The sequence below is a fragment of the Coregonus clupeaformis genome, chromosome 29 (genome assembly GCF_020615455.1).
Source record: "Coregonus clupeaformis isolate EN_2021a chromosome 29, ASM2061545v1, whole genome shotgun sequence".
Classification (NCBI taxonomy): domain Eukaryota; kingdom Metazoa; phylum Chordata; class Actinopteri; order Salmoniformes; family Salmonidae; genus Coregonus; species Coregonus clupeaformis.
This window is the reverse complement of record NC_059220.1, coordinates 2,840,801-2,855,940: the sequence shown is the minus strand read 5'-3', so window position 1 is coordinate 2,855,940 and position 15,140 is coordinate 2,840,801. Positions and strand designations below refer to the sequence as shown.

General features: G+C 46.7%; 1 protein-coding gene across 5 annotated transcripts in view; it reads left to right on the top strand.

Annotated features, from left to right (window-relative positions):
- The window catches only part of actn1 (actinin, alpha 1), a 140,449-nt gene that overhangs the window by 84,185 nt on the left and 41,124 nt on the right, over window positions 1-15,140 (top strand). For 3 of the 5 annotated variants that reach the window (XM_041854558.2, XM_041854556.2, XM_041854560.2), the window contains exons 6-8: window positions 1,816-1,894; window positions 2,846-2,927; window positions 8,290-8,375. In XM_041854558.2, coding sequence (XP_041710492.1) covers window positions 1,816-1,894; window positions 2,846-2,927; window positions 8,290-8,375 — 247 coding nt within the window. Of the gene's footprint in view, window positions 1-1,815; window positions 1,895-2,845; window positions 2,928-8,289; window positions 8,376-12,551; window positions 12,638-15,140 lie in introns of all 5 variants that reach the window. The other 2 variants (XM_041854559.2, XM_041854557.2) reach the window with 1 other exon arrangement.

Here is a 15,140-nt window from a genome sequence, read left to right as displayed (position 1 = left end):
TCTGCATGTTGGTTATTGATTTGGACACTTTAAAACTGCGTTTTGACATTGGGCTACTTATCAATATGTCTTGTCAACAGGAAGCAGCGACAGCATCATTTTCAACTTAAGTTTTAGGAATATGAACTTTCAACATTAATTTCCAATGAATATTGTACTTAATCAGGTCAAAACTGCTGAATGAGTCCAAAAAATGTGCTGTGATTGATTTATTTTGATGATATACCAGAAATCACCAAAATGGGTTTGCCCTGCCTATATATAGGGAATATGGTGGAATACTCACCCAGGAACAGAGCAAGCCGCCTTGGAGCCAGACAGGGCTAATAGATAACAGAGTTGTGCTGAATGCAGATTCCAGACAGAGCTAACAGAGAACAGACAACATGAGCAGACCACAGACTGAGCTGTTACATACCAGACTGGTGGGGAGAGGAGGGGAGGAGACGAGAGGGGAGGAGAGGGGAGGAGAGGAGAGGAGAGGGGAAGAGAGGAGAGGAGAGGAGAGGAGAGGAGAGGGAGGGAGGGGAGGGGAGGGGAGAGGAGAGGAGAGGAGAGGAGAGGAGAGGAGAGGAGAGGAGAGGAGAGGAGAGGAGAGGAGAGGAGAGAGAGAGAGGAGAGGAGAGGAGGGGGGGAGGAGAGGAGAGAGGAGGGGGGAGAGAGGAGAGGAGAGGAGGGGAGAGGAGAGGAGAGGAGGGGGGAGGAGGGGGAGGAGAGGAGAGGAGGGGAGAGGAGAGGAGGGAGGGGAGAGGAGAGGAGAGAGGAGGGGAGAGGAGGGGAGAGGAGGAGGGGAGAGGAGGAGGAGAGAGGAGGGGAGAGGAGAGAGGAGGGGGAAGAGAGGAGAGGAGAGGAGAGGAGAGGAGGTGCGGGAGGAGAGAGGAGAGGAGGGGGAGGGGAGAGGAGAGGAGAGGAGAGGAGAGGAGAGGAGAGGAGAGGAGAGGAGAGAGGAGGGGCGGGAGGAGAGAGGAGAGGAGGGGGAGGAGAGGAGAGGGAGGAGAGGAGGGGAGAGAGAGGAGGAGGGAGGAGGGGGAGGAGAGGAGGGGGAGAGGAGAGGAGAGGAGGGGAGGGGAGAGGAGAGGAGAGAGGAGAGAGGAGGGGAGAGGAGGGAGAGGAGGAGGAGAGGAGGAGGAGAGAGGAGGGAGAGGAGGGGAGGAAAGGAGAGAGAGGAGGGGAGAGGAGAGAGGAGGGGGAAGAGAGGAGAGGAGAGGAGAGGAGAGGAGGTGCGGGAGGAGAGAGGAGAGGAGGGGGAGGGAGAGGAGAGGAGAGAGAGGACGAGGAGAGGAGGGAGAGAAGAGGAGAGAGGAGGAGAGGAGAGAGGAGGAGAGGAGGAGAGAGAGGAGGAGAGAGGAGAGAGGAGGAGAGGAGAGGAGGGGGAGGGGAGGGGAGAGGAGAGGAGAGGGGAGGGGAGGATGGAGGGGAGGGGAGGGGAGGATGGAGGGGGAGGATGGAGGGGGGAGGGGAGGATGGTCAGACCTGGCTCTGTAAACACAAGCCCTGACTCAGAGGCTGGCAACAATGTGTCCTGTGATGTGCATCAGAGTGTTAGAATTCGTTGTTGTTTAATGAGGACTTGGACCTGATGGCACATGGATGTAGATCATCTTTCACTCCATATAGGGTAGATGATCTGCCATGGCAATGCTTCTGGAAGGATGGACAGGGAAAGAGGGTCACAATGATTTCAATTAGAATATAGGTGTAGGGATTCCTCAGTGCTGGTCTATAGCGATGGATTTGTTTGTCATGATTCATCCAAATGTTCTCTCTCTTTTTCTCTCTCTCTCTCTCTCTCTCTCTCTCTCTCTCTCTCTCCAGCTGGAAAGATGGGTTGGGATTCTGTGCTCTCATTCACAGACACCGTCCAGAGCTCATTGACTATGGCAAGCTGCGCAAGGTGAGACTACTGCTGCTACTTTACCTTAGCAGTCTTTCCAACTCTAATGCAATCACATCTAACGACATGGAAATAATCCTCTATCTGTTTTTCCTCTCACCTAAAAACATGCTCCTCTACCTGTCTGTCTGTCTGTCTGTTCCTCCTCCTCTCTCCTGTAGGATGACCCCTGACCTATATCTCTCTGTCTCTCCTCTCTCCTGTAGGATGACCCCTGACCTCTATCTTTCTGTCTCTCCTCTCTCCTGTAGGATGACCCCTGACCTCTATCTCTCTGTCTCTCCTCTCTCCTGTAGGATGACCCCTGACCTCTATCTCTCTGTCTCTCCTCTCTCCTGTAGGATGACCCCTGACCTCTATCTCTCTGTCTCTCCTCTCTCCTGTAGGATGACCCCTGACCTCTATCTCTCTGTCTCTCCTCTCTCCTGTAGGATGACCCCTGACCTCTATCTCTCTGTCGCTCCTCTCTCCTGTAGGATGACCCCTGACCTCTATCTCTCTCTCCTCTCTCCTGTAGGATGACCCCTGACCTCTATCTCTCTCTCCTCTCTCCTGTAGGATGACCCCTGACCTCTATCTCTCTGTCGCTCCTCTCTCCTGTAGGATGACCCCTGACCTCTATCTCTCTCTCTCTCCTCTCACCTGTAGGATGACCCCTGACCTCTATCTCTCTCTCCTCTCACCTGTAGGATGACCCCTGACCTCTATCTCTCTGTCTCTCCTCTCACCTGTAGGATGACCCCTGACCTCGATCTCTCTGTCTGTCCTCTCTCCTGTAGGATGATCCCTGACCTCTATCTCTCTGTCTCTCCTCTCTCCTGTAGGATGACCCCTGACCTCTATCTCTCTGTTTCTCCTCTCTCCTGTAGGATGACCCCTGACCTCTATATCTCTGTCTCTCCAGTAGGATGACCCCTGACCTCTATCTCTGTGTCTCTCCTTCTCCTGTAGGATGACCCGATGACTAACCTAAACACAGCCTTCGACGTGGCAGAGAAGTACCTGGACATCCCCAAGATGTTGGATGCTGAGGGTAAGACCAGGAGGGTCTAGGGTTAAGGGTCAAGGGTTAAGGAAGTGTTTCCAAATCCTGGTCCTGGAGACCCAACCCTTTGATTATTTGAATCTGGTGTTAGCGCTAGGGCAAAAACGAACATGTGCACTCCTTTGGGTCCCCAGGACCAGGATTATGAACCACTGGGTTAAGCAGATAGAAGTGGAGACTGACATTCATGAAAAATGACCTTTAACAGTGTTGTTTGGTGTTTCACTAGATACAAATCCAGCCGGCACCTGATTCCCTATTAAGTGCACTACTTTTGACCAGCTTTTGTCAAAGGTAGTGCACTATATAGGGGATAGGGTGTCATTTGGGACGCTCCCAGTGTGTTTCAGTGGTATTTGTTTATACCAAGATATTTTGACCCCACAGAGGTTATCTGGTCCTCTGACTTTTCAGGAAGCTGAACAGAGGAATACAGTCAGATGACAGACTACTCCCTCTATTCCAATTCCTCTTGCCCTGTACCAGTGAGCCATTTTAAACTGGTTCTCTCTATTCCAATTCCTCTTGCCCTGTCCCAGTGAGCCATTTTAAACTGGTTCTCTCTATTCCAATTCCTCTTGCCCTGTACCAGTGAGCCATTTTAAACTGGTTCTCTCTATTCCAATTCCTCTTGCCCTGTCCCAGTGAGCCATTTTAAACTGGTTCTCTCTATTCCAATTCCTCTTGCCCTGTCCCAGTGAGCCATTTTAAACTGGTTCGCTTTGTACCTAAATATACATGTCATAGAGAGAGAGAGAGAGAGAGAGAGAGAGAGAGAGAGAGAGAGAGAGAGAGAGAGAGAGAGAGAGAGAGAGAGAGAGAGAGAGAGAGAGAGAGAGAGAGAGAGAGAGAGAGAGAGAGAGAGAGAGAGAGAGAGAGAGAGAGAGAGAGAGAGAGAGAGAGAGAGAGAGAGAGAGAGAGAGAGAGAGAGAGAGAGAAGTGGCGTTTTCTCTTCCTGGATATTGTTCTCCTGTTTTGATATCCTCAGACTCATTTTTATCAACCTGTCATTGTGGGGTGGAGGTCTCTACCATAGAGTTGGATAGAGCAGGGGTTCTCGGGGGACTGGGGACCCCCTCATAATCAGAACACAACTCTAGTGAGATAAAAATAGCAGTTTTACTATGACTTCGGCAGTGGATGGCCGGACGAGTACAGGGGATACCATCAGTATTGGTGGAGTACAGGGGATACCAATAGTAAGCCTCCCAGGTCCATGTTGATTAACAACAGAAACTGTAGATTAATAACATTACATTGTATTGTATTACAACCTCTAAACTTATTCCACGGATCCCTTTGCCAAAATTAGTTTAATCTGTTGTTGTTAGTAATATTAATTTTAAAAAATAAAATAATGTAACAGTATATATATATATATATATATATATATATATATATATATATATATAGAACACCTTCCTAATATTGAGTTGCACCCCCTTTGGTCCTCGGAACAGCCTCACTTCGTTGGGGGCATGGACTCTACAAGATGTCGAAAGCGTTCCACAGGGATGCTGGCACCATGTTGACTCCAATGCTTCCCACGGTTGTGTCAAGTTGGCTGGATGTCCTTTCGGTGGTGGACCGTTCTTGGCACACACAGGAAACTGTTGAGCGTGAAAAACCCAGCAGCGTTGCAGTTCTTCACACAAACCGGTGCGCATGGCACCTACTACCATACCCCGTTCAAAGGCATTGAAATCTTTTGTTTTGCCCATTCACCCTCTGAATGGCACACATACACAATCCATGCCTCAATTGTCTCAAGGCTTAACAATCATTCTTTAACCTGTCTCCTCCCCTTCATCTACACTGACTTTAACAAGTGACATAAATAAGGGATCATAGCTTTCACCTGGATTCACCAGGTCAGTCTATGTCATGGAAAGAGCAGGTGTTCTTCATGTTTTGTGCACTCAGTGTATATACGGTGCATTTGGAAAGTATTCAGACCCCATGACTTTTTCCACATTTTATTACGTTACGGCCTTATTCTAAAATGGATTACATATATTTATTTATTTTCACACACAATACCCGTAATGAGAAAGCAAAAACAGGTTTTTAGAATTTTTTTCAAATGTATAAAAATAAATGAAATATTACATTTACATAAGTATTCAGACCCTTTACTCAGTACTTTGTTGAAGCACCGTTGGCAGCGATTACAGCTTCGCGTCTTCTTGGGTATGACGCTACAAGCTTGGAACACCTGTATTTGGTGAGTTTCTCCCATTCTTCTCTGCAGATCCTCTCAAGCTCTGTCAGGTTGGATGGGGAGTGTCGCTGCACAGCTATTTTCAGGTCTCTCCAGAGATGTTCGATCGGGTTCAAGTCCGGGCTCTGGCTGGGCCACTCAAGGACATTCAGAGACTTGTCCCGAAGCCACTCATGCATTGTCTTGGCTGTGTGCTTAGGGTCGTTGTCCTGTTGGAAGGTGAACCTTCGCCCCAGTCTGAGGTCCTGAGCGCTCTGGAGCAGGTTTTCATCAAGGATCTCTCTGTACTTTGCTCCGTTCATCTTTCCCTCGATCCTGACTAGTCTCCCAGTCCCTGCTGCTGAAAACATCCCCACAGCATGATGCTGCCACCACAATGCTTCACCGTAGGAATGGTGCCAGGTTTCCTCCAGATGTGACGCTTGGCATTCAGGCCAAAGAGTTCAATCTTGGTTTCATCAGGCCAGACAATCTTGTTTCTCATGGTCTGAGAGTTTTTAGGTGCCTTTTGGCAAACTCCAAGCGGGCTGTCATGTGCCTTTTACTGAGGAGTGGCTTCCGTCTGGCCACCCTACCATAAAGGCCTGATTGGTGGAGTGCTGCAGAGATGGTTGTCCTTCTGGAAGGTTCTCCCATCTCCACAGAGGAACTCTGGAGCTCTGTCAGAGTGACCATCGCGTTCTTGGTTACTTCCCTGACCAAGGCCCTTCTCCCCCGATTGCTCAGTTTGGCCGGGCGGCCAGCTCTAGAAAGAGTCTTGGTGGTTCCAAACTTCTTCCATTTAAGAATGATGGAGGCCACTGTGTTCTTGAGGACCTTCAATGCTGCAGAAAATGTTTGGTACCCTTCCCCAGATCTGTGCCTCGACACATTCCTGTCTCAGAGCTCTACGGACAATTCCTTCGACTTCATGGCTTGGATTTTGCTCTGACATGCACTGTCAACTGTGGGACCTTATATACACAGGTGTGTGCCTTTCCAAATCATGTCCAATCAATTGAATCTACCACAGGTGGACTCCAATCAAGTTGTATAAACATCTCAGGGATGATCAATGGAAGCAGGATGCACCTGAGCTCAATTTAGAGTCTCCTAGCAAAGGGTCTGAATACTTATAGTACCAGTCAAAAGTTTGGACACACCTACTCATTCAAGGGTTTTTCTTTATTTTTACTATTATCTACATTATAGAATAATAGTGAAGACATCAAAACTATGAAATAACACATACACTACTGTTCAAAAGTTTGGGGTCACTTAGAAATGTCCTTGTTTTCGAAAGAAAAGCATTTTTTTGTCCATTAAAATAACATCAAATTGATCAGAAATACAGTGTAGACATTGTTAATGTTGTAAATGGCTATTGTAGCTGGAAACGGCTGATTTTAATGGAATATCTACATAGGCGTACAGAGGCCCATTATCAGCAACCATCAGTCCTGTGTTCCAATGGCACGTTGTGTTTGCTAATCCAAGTTTATCATTTTAAAAGGATAATTGATCATTAGAAAACCCTTTTGCAATTATGTTAGCACAGCTGAAAACTGTTGTGCTGATTAAAGAAGCAATACAACTGGCCTTCTTGAGACTAGTTGAGTATCTGGAGCATCAGCAATTGTGGGTTCGATTACAGGCTCAAAATGGCCAGAAACAAATAACTAACTTCTGAAACTCGTCAGTCTATTCTTGTTCTGAGAAATGAAGGCTATTCCATGCGAGAAATTGCCAAGAAACTGAAGATCTCATGCAACGCTGTGTACTACTCCCTTCACAGAACAGCGCAAACTGGCTCCAACCAGAATAGAAAGAGGAGTGGGAGGCCCCGGTGCACAACTGAGCAAGAGGACAAATACATTAGGGTGTCTAGTTTGAGAAACAGACGCCTCACAGGTCCTCAACTGGCAGCTTCATTAAATAGTACCCGCAAAACACCAGTCTCAACGTCAACAGTGAAGAGGCGACTCCGGGATGCTGACCTTCTAGGCAGAGTTGCAAAGAAAAAGCCATATCTCAGACTGCCCATCTTAATCTTTTCTTTTCATTGGCCAGTCTGAGATATGGGCTTTTTCTGTACAGGCTTCCTTCTTTTCACTCTGTCATTTAGGTTAGTATTGTGGAGTAACTACAATGTTGTTGATCCATCCTCAGTTTTCTCCTATCACAGCCATTAAACTCTGTAACTATTTTAATGTCACTATTGGCCTCATGTTGAAATCCTCTCTGGCAACTGAGTTAAGAAGGACACTTTGTAGTGACTGGGTGTATTGACATACCATCCGAAGTGTAATTAATAACTTCACCATCAAAGGGATATCCAATATCTGTCATTCTTTGCGGGGCATTGGAAAACCTCCCTGGTCTTTGTGGTTGAATCTGTGTTTGAAATTCACTTCTCAACTGAGGGACCTTACAGATAATTGTATGTGTGGGGTACAGAGATGAGGTAGTCATTCAAAAATCATGTTAATTACTATTATTGCACACAAAGTGAGTCCATGCAAATTATTATGTGACTTGTTAAGCACATTTTTACTCCTGGATTTAGGCTTGCCATAACAAAGGGGTTGAATACTTATTGACTCAAGACATTTCAGCTTTTCATTTTTTAATTAATTTGTAAAAAAATTCTAAAAACATAATTCACTTTGACATTATGGGGTATTGTGTGTAGGCCAGTGACACAACATCTCAATTTAATCCATTTTAAATTCAGGCTGTAACACAACAAAATGTGGAAAAAGTAAAGGGGTGTGAATACTTTCTGAAAGCAATGTACAGGCACTGCTGTCACATACGATATTATTGCAAAGATGCAAAGATGTGCCCTCTATTCAACTCTATGGTCTTGACTCATTTATCTGTTGTGTTTAACCTGGGCAGAAGTAGTGGACTGTACACAGGGAATATATACAGTACAGTCGTTACGACATGTCTTGTCATTTATCTGTTGTGTTTAACATGATCATTACCATACCCCCTCCTCCCCCTCTCCTCCTGCCTCCATCCCCCCCTCCTCCCCCTCTCCTCCTGCCTCCATCCCCCCTCCTCCCCCCTCTCCTCCTGCCTCCATCCCCCATCCTCCCCCTCTCCTCCTGCCTCCACCCCCCCCTCCTCCCCCTCTCTCTACAGACATCGTAGGCACAGCCCGCCCGGATGAGAAGGCCATCATGACCTATGTGTCTAGCTTCTACCACGCCTTCTCTGGCGCCCAGAAGGTATCCCAGGATGCAACGCTCCCCTCTCCCCCCTCACCTCTTTCTCCCCTCTTCCTCACCTCTCTATCCCCTCTCCCACCTCCTCCTCACCTCACCCCCTCCTCCTCCTCACTCCTCCTCCTCCTCCCCTCTCCCACCTCCTCCTCACCTCACCCCCTCCTCCTCCTCACTCCTCCTCCTCCTCACCTCTCCCTCGTCCTCCTCCTCACCTCTCCCTCCTCCTCACCTCTCCCTCCTCCTTCTCACCTCTCCTCCTCCTCCTCCTCCTCCTCCTCACCTCTCCTCCTCCTCCTCACCTCTCCCTCCTCCTCACCTCTCCTCCTCCTCACATCTCACTCCTCCTCCTCACCTCTCCCTCCTCCTCGTCCTACTTCTCACCTCTCCTCCTCCTCCTCCTCCTCACCTCTCCCTCCTCCACACCTCTCCCTCCTCCTCACCTCTCCGCCTTCTCTCCTCCTCCTCCTCCTCCTCACCCTCTTCCTCTCCTCCTTCTCACCTCTCCTCCTTCTCACCTTTCCTCCTCCTCCTCCTCCTCACCCTCTCCTCCTCCTCCTCACCTCTCCCTCCTCCACACCTCTCTATCCCCTCTACCTCTCCTTCTCACTCCCCTCCACTCCTGTTGTTCGGTTCCTGCTCCTCTGTTTGTCTCTGTCCTCTAACCCTAACCCTTCTCTCTCTGCAGCTGCACCGCCTCGCCTCGCCCCACTGGGGATACTGCTCACGCTCTTCCTCCTCTCTCTCCGCATGGGTTCACAGTTTCACACCTCCAGATGCATGATGGGAAAATAAATACTCTGTCTCTGTTGCTATAACAGGCACCAGTCAGACTGTCTCCAGTCACCAGTCAGATGAGTCAGACCACAACTAACTAAACTCCTAGTACATGTAATTGATTGATTGGATTTATCACTTTATGTAGCGGGGGGAAACTCCTTCACCTCAACTACCGCCAATGTGTACTGGGTCACCTTTGAGTTGAGTGGGTCATGTTTTCATTGGATCTCTCAGCACGTAGATAGACGTAGTTCTATGTGATACCATCTGGTTCTACAGGTTGATGACGGGTTGATGATCGTTGTTAGTGATCTCTTAGCTGTAGCAGTGAAATTAGGGTATAAATATGAGATACACATATCTGTATTGAGACAGAAGAACAAGTTATCCTTCAGTGTGTAATGTTATCCTACAGTGTGTAACGTTATCCTTCAGTATGTAACGTTATCCTTCAGTATGTAACGTTATCCTTCAGTATGTAACGTTATCCTTCAGTATGTAACGTTATCCTTCAGTATGTAACGTTATCCTTCAGTGTGTAACGTTATCCTTCAGTATGTAACGTTATCCTTCAGTATGTAACGTTATCCTTCAGTATGTAATGTTATTCTTCAGTGTGTAACGTTATCCTTCAGTATGTAACGTTATCCTTCAGTATGTAACGTTATCCTTCAGTATGTAACGTTATCCTTCAGTATGTAATGTTATCCTTCAGTATGTAACGTTATCCTTCAGTATGTAACGTTATCCTTCAGTATGTAATTTTATCCTTCAGTATGTAATGTTATTCTTCAGTATGTAACGTTATCCTTCAGTATGTAACGTTATCCTTCAGTATGTAATGTTATCCTTCAGTATGTAACGTTATCCTTCAGTATGTAACGTTATCCTTCAGTATGTAACGTTATCCTTCAGTATGTAATGTTATCCTTCAGTATGTAATGTTATTCTTCAGTATGTAACGTTATCCTTCAGTATGTAATGTTATCCTTCAGTATGTAATGTTATCCTTCAGTATGTAATCAATCAATCAATTTTATTTTATATAGCCCTTCTTACATCAGCTAATATCTCGAAGTGCTGTACAGAAACCCAGCCTAAAACCCCAAACAGCTAGTAATGCAGGTGTAGAAGCACGGTGGCTAGGAAAAACTCCCTAGAAAGGTGAAAACCTAGGAAGAAACCTAGAGAGGAACCAGGCTATGAGGGGTGGCCAGTCCTCTTCTGGCTGTGCCGGGTGAAGATTATAACAGAACCATGCCAAGATGTTCAAAAATGTTCATAAGTGACAAGCATGGTCAAATAATAATCAGGAATAAATCTCAGTTGGCTTTTCATAGCCGATCATTAAGAGTTGAAAACAGCAGGTCTGGGACAGGTAGGGGTTCCATAACCGCAGGCAGAACAGTTGAAACTGGAATAGCAGCAAGGCCAGGCGGACTGGGGACAGCAAGGAGTCACCACGGCCGGTAGTCCCGACATATGGTCCTAGGTGCTCAGGTCTCTCAGTTGGCTTTTCATAGCCGATCATTAAGAGTTGAAAACAGCAGGTCTGGGACAGGTAGGGGTTTCGTAACCGCAGGCAGAACAGTTGAAACTGGAATAGCAGCAAGGCCAGGCGGACTGGGGACAGCAAGGTGTCATCATGCCCGGTAGTCCTGTAATGTTATCCTTCAGTATGTAATGTTATCCTTCAGTATGTAACGTTATCCTTCAGTATGTAACGTTATCCTTCAGTGTGTAACGTTATCCTTCAGTGTGTAACGTTATCCTTCAGTATGTAATGTTATCCTTCAGTATGTAACGTTATCCTTCAGTATGTAACGTTATCCTTCAGTGTGTAACGTTATCCTTCAGTGTGTAACGTTATCCTTCAGTATGTAATGTTATCCTTCAGTATGTAATGTTATTCCCCAAAAAATCTCCCAACTGAGAAGAAGAGTTGTGCAATTATATAAGGGCTCATTTCACTGGACAGGACCGGAACTAAAGAGCACAACACAGCAGTCAGGCAGCAGAGAGACCAGAGGATCTCTGTTTCTAATTGGAAGAGAGGATTCAGACGCTGCCTTCCTTTATTATGGCATGTAGAAGAAGAGTATGAGCGGCATGTAGTGAAAGTCATGTTACCTCAGATGGCTCAGATGACTGTATAAAGAAGCCTACATCAGACAGATGAACGCTAGTGTTATCGACAAGTATCATGAATACAGTCAGAAATATTACTAAATGTGAAAGAGCCAACTCCCACCCACCTGTTTTGTGGTGACACCAGGAATAGTAGCCATTGGGACTATAACAGCTAAACCGCTAATAGGATCCAAACAGACAGATAAACTAACAAACCAACCAACTGGTCAGCCGGTAGATGACGACCGGTCTCCTCTCTCCCTGGTGTCTGACAACCTGGTCAGACTGGTGCCTGTTGTCTCCTCTCTCCCTGGTGTCTGACAACCTGGTCAGACTGGTGCCTGTTGTCTCCTCTCTCCCTGGTGTCTGACAACCTGGTCAGACTGGTGCCTGTTGTCTCCTCTCTCCCTGGTGTCTGACAACCTGGTCAGACTGGTGCCTGTTGTCTCCTCTCTCCTGGTGTCTGACAACCTGGTCAGACTGGTGCCTGTTGTCTCCTCTCTCCCTGGTGTCTGACAACCTGGTCAGACTGGTGCCTGTTGTCTCCTCTCTCCCTGGTGTCTGACAACCTGGTCAGACTGGTGCCTGTTGTCTCCTCTCTCCCTGGTGTCTGACAACCTGGTCAGACTGGTGCCTGTTGTCTCCTCTCTCCCTGGTGTCTGACAACCTGGTCAGACTGGTGCCTGTTGTCTCCTCTCTCCCTGGTGTCTGACAACCTGGTCAGACTGGTGCCTGTTGTCTCCTCTCTCCCTGGTGTCTGACAACCTGGTCAGACTGGTGCCTGTTGTCTCCTCTCTCCCTGGTGTCTGACAACCTGGTCAGACTGGTGCCTGTTGTCTCCTCTCTCCCTGGTGTCTGACAACCTGGTCAGACTGGTGCCTGTTGTCTCCTCTCTCCCTGGTGTCTGACAACCTGGTCAGACTGGTGCCTGTTGTCTCCTCTCTCCCTGGTGTCTGACAACCTGGTCAGACTGGTGCCTGTTGTCTCCTCTCTCCCTGGTGTCTGACAACCTGGTCAGACTGGTGCCTGTTGTCTCCTCTCTCCCTGGTGTCTGACAACCTGGTCAGACTGGTGCCTGTTGTCTCCTCTCTCCCTGGTGTCTGACAACCTGGTCAGACTGGTGCCTGTTGTCTCCTCTCTCCCTGGTGACTGACTGTACTGCTCCACCTGCTGGAACCTTTTGTCTCTGCACACTTTTACTCTGCGCTTCTCTCTCTCTTCCCCTCTCTCCTTCCCTCTCTCCTGCTCCTCCTCCATCTGTTCCCTGGGCAGACATCGTTAGCACGTTGAGGCCGGATGAGAAGGCCATCATGACTTATGTGTCGTGTTATTACCACGCCTTCTCAGGCAAGCAGAAGGTGAGCTCCTCCCTCTAGTTTCTAGTCCTTCTAGACCACTAGAAGACCACCATACCAAAAGTATTGTACCACTAGAGACCATAATAATGCTATTCCACTAGAGACCATAATAGTCCTATACGCTAGAGACCATAATAGTCCTATGTCGCTAGAGACCATAATAGTCCAATAAGCTAGGGGTCATAATAGTCCTATTCGCTAGAGAACATAATAGTCCTATATTGCAGGGACCATAATAGTCCTATATGTTAGAGGTCATAATAGTCCTTTACCATCAGGGACCATAATAGTCCTATACGACAGGGGACCATAATAGTCCTATACTGTTAGGGACCATAATAGTCCTATACCATTAGGGACCATAGTAGTCCTATACAACAGGGGACCATAATAGTCCTATACTGTTAGGGACCATAATAGTGCTATACGCTAGAGACCATAATAGTCCTATGCCATTAGGGACCATAATAGTCCTATACCATTAGGGACCATAATATTCCTATACAACAGGGGACCATAATAGTCCTATACCACTAGGGACCATAATAGTCCTATACCACTATGGGCCATAATAGTCCTATACCATTAGGGACCATAATAGTTCTATACCATTAGGGGCCATAATAGTCCTATACAACAGGGGACCATAATAGTCCTATACGACAGGGGACCATAATAGTCCTATACCATCAGGGACCATAATAGTCCTATACGACAGGGGGCCATAATAGTTCTATACTGTTAGGGACCATAATAGTCCTATACCATTAGGGACCATAATAGTCCTATACCACTAGGGACCATGATAGTGCTATACGCTAGAGACCATAATAGTCCTATAACACTAGGGACCGTAATAGTCCTATACCATTAGGGACCATAATAGTCCTATACCGCTGGGGAACATAATAGTCCTATACCATCGGGGACCATAATAGTTATATACCACTGGGGACCATAATAGTCCTATAGCGCTAGAGACCATAATAGTCCTATACTGCTAGGGGTCATAATAGTCCTATTCGTTATAGAACATAATAGTCCTATACCATCAGGGACCATAATAGTCCTATACGTTAGAGACCATAATAGTCCTATACCATCAGGGACCATAATAGTCCTATACGACAGGGGACCATAATAGTCCTATACTGTTAGGGACCATAATAGTCCTATACCATTAGGGACCATAATAGTCCTATACCACTAGGGACCATAATAGTGCTATACGCTAGAGACCATAATAGTCCTATACCATTAGGGACCATAATAGTCCTATACAACAGGGGACCATAATAGTCCTATACTGTTAGGGACCATAATAGTGCTATACACTAGAGACCATAATACTCCTATACCATTAGGGACCATAATAGTCCTATACCACTGGGGGCCATAATAGTCCTATACTGCTAGAGACCATAATAGTCCTATACCGCTAGAGACCATAATAGTCCTATACCACTGGGGACCATAATAGTCCTATACCATTAGGGGCCATAATAGTTCTATACCATTAGGGACCATAATAGTCCTATACCACTAGGGGCCGTAATAGTCCTATACCATTAGGGACCATAATAGTCCTATACCGCTGGGGAACATAATAGTCCTATACCATCGGGGACCATAATAGTCCTATAGCGCTAGAGACCATAATAGTCCTATACCGCTAGAGACCATAATAGTCCTATACCATCAAGGACCATAATAGTCCTATACTGCTGGGGACAATAATAGTCCTATACCACCAGAGACCATAATAGTCCTATACCACTGGGGACCATAATAGCCCTATACCATCAGGGACCATAATAGTCCTATACCATTAGGGACCATACTAGTCCTATGCCACTGGGGACCATAATAGTCCTATACCGCTGGGGACCATAATAGTTATATACCACTGGGGGCCATAATAGTCCTATACCATTAGGGGCCATAATAGTTATATACCACTGGGGACCATAATAGTCCTATAGCGCTAGAGACAATAATAGTAATATACTGCTAGAGACCATAATAGTCCTATACCATCAGGGACCATAATAGTCCTATACCGCTGGGAACCATAATAGTGCTATACCGCTGGGGACAATAATAGTCCTATACCACCAGAGACCATAATAGTCCTATACCACTGGGGACCATAATAGCCCTATACCATCAGGGACCATAATAGTCCTATACCACTGGGGGCCATAATAGTCCTATTCCGTTGGGGATCATAATAGCCCTATACCATCAGGGACCATAATAGTCATATACCACTGGGGGCCATAATAGTCCTATAATGTTGGGGACCATAATAGTCCTATACCATTAGGGACCATAATAGTCCTATACAACAGGGGACCATAAAAGTCCTGTACTGTTAGGGACCATAATAGTCCTATACCATTAGGGACCATAATAGTCCTATACCATTAGGGACCATAATAGTCCTATACCACTGGAGACAACAATAGTCCTATACCACTAGAGACCGTAATAGTCCTATACC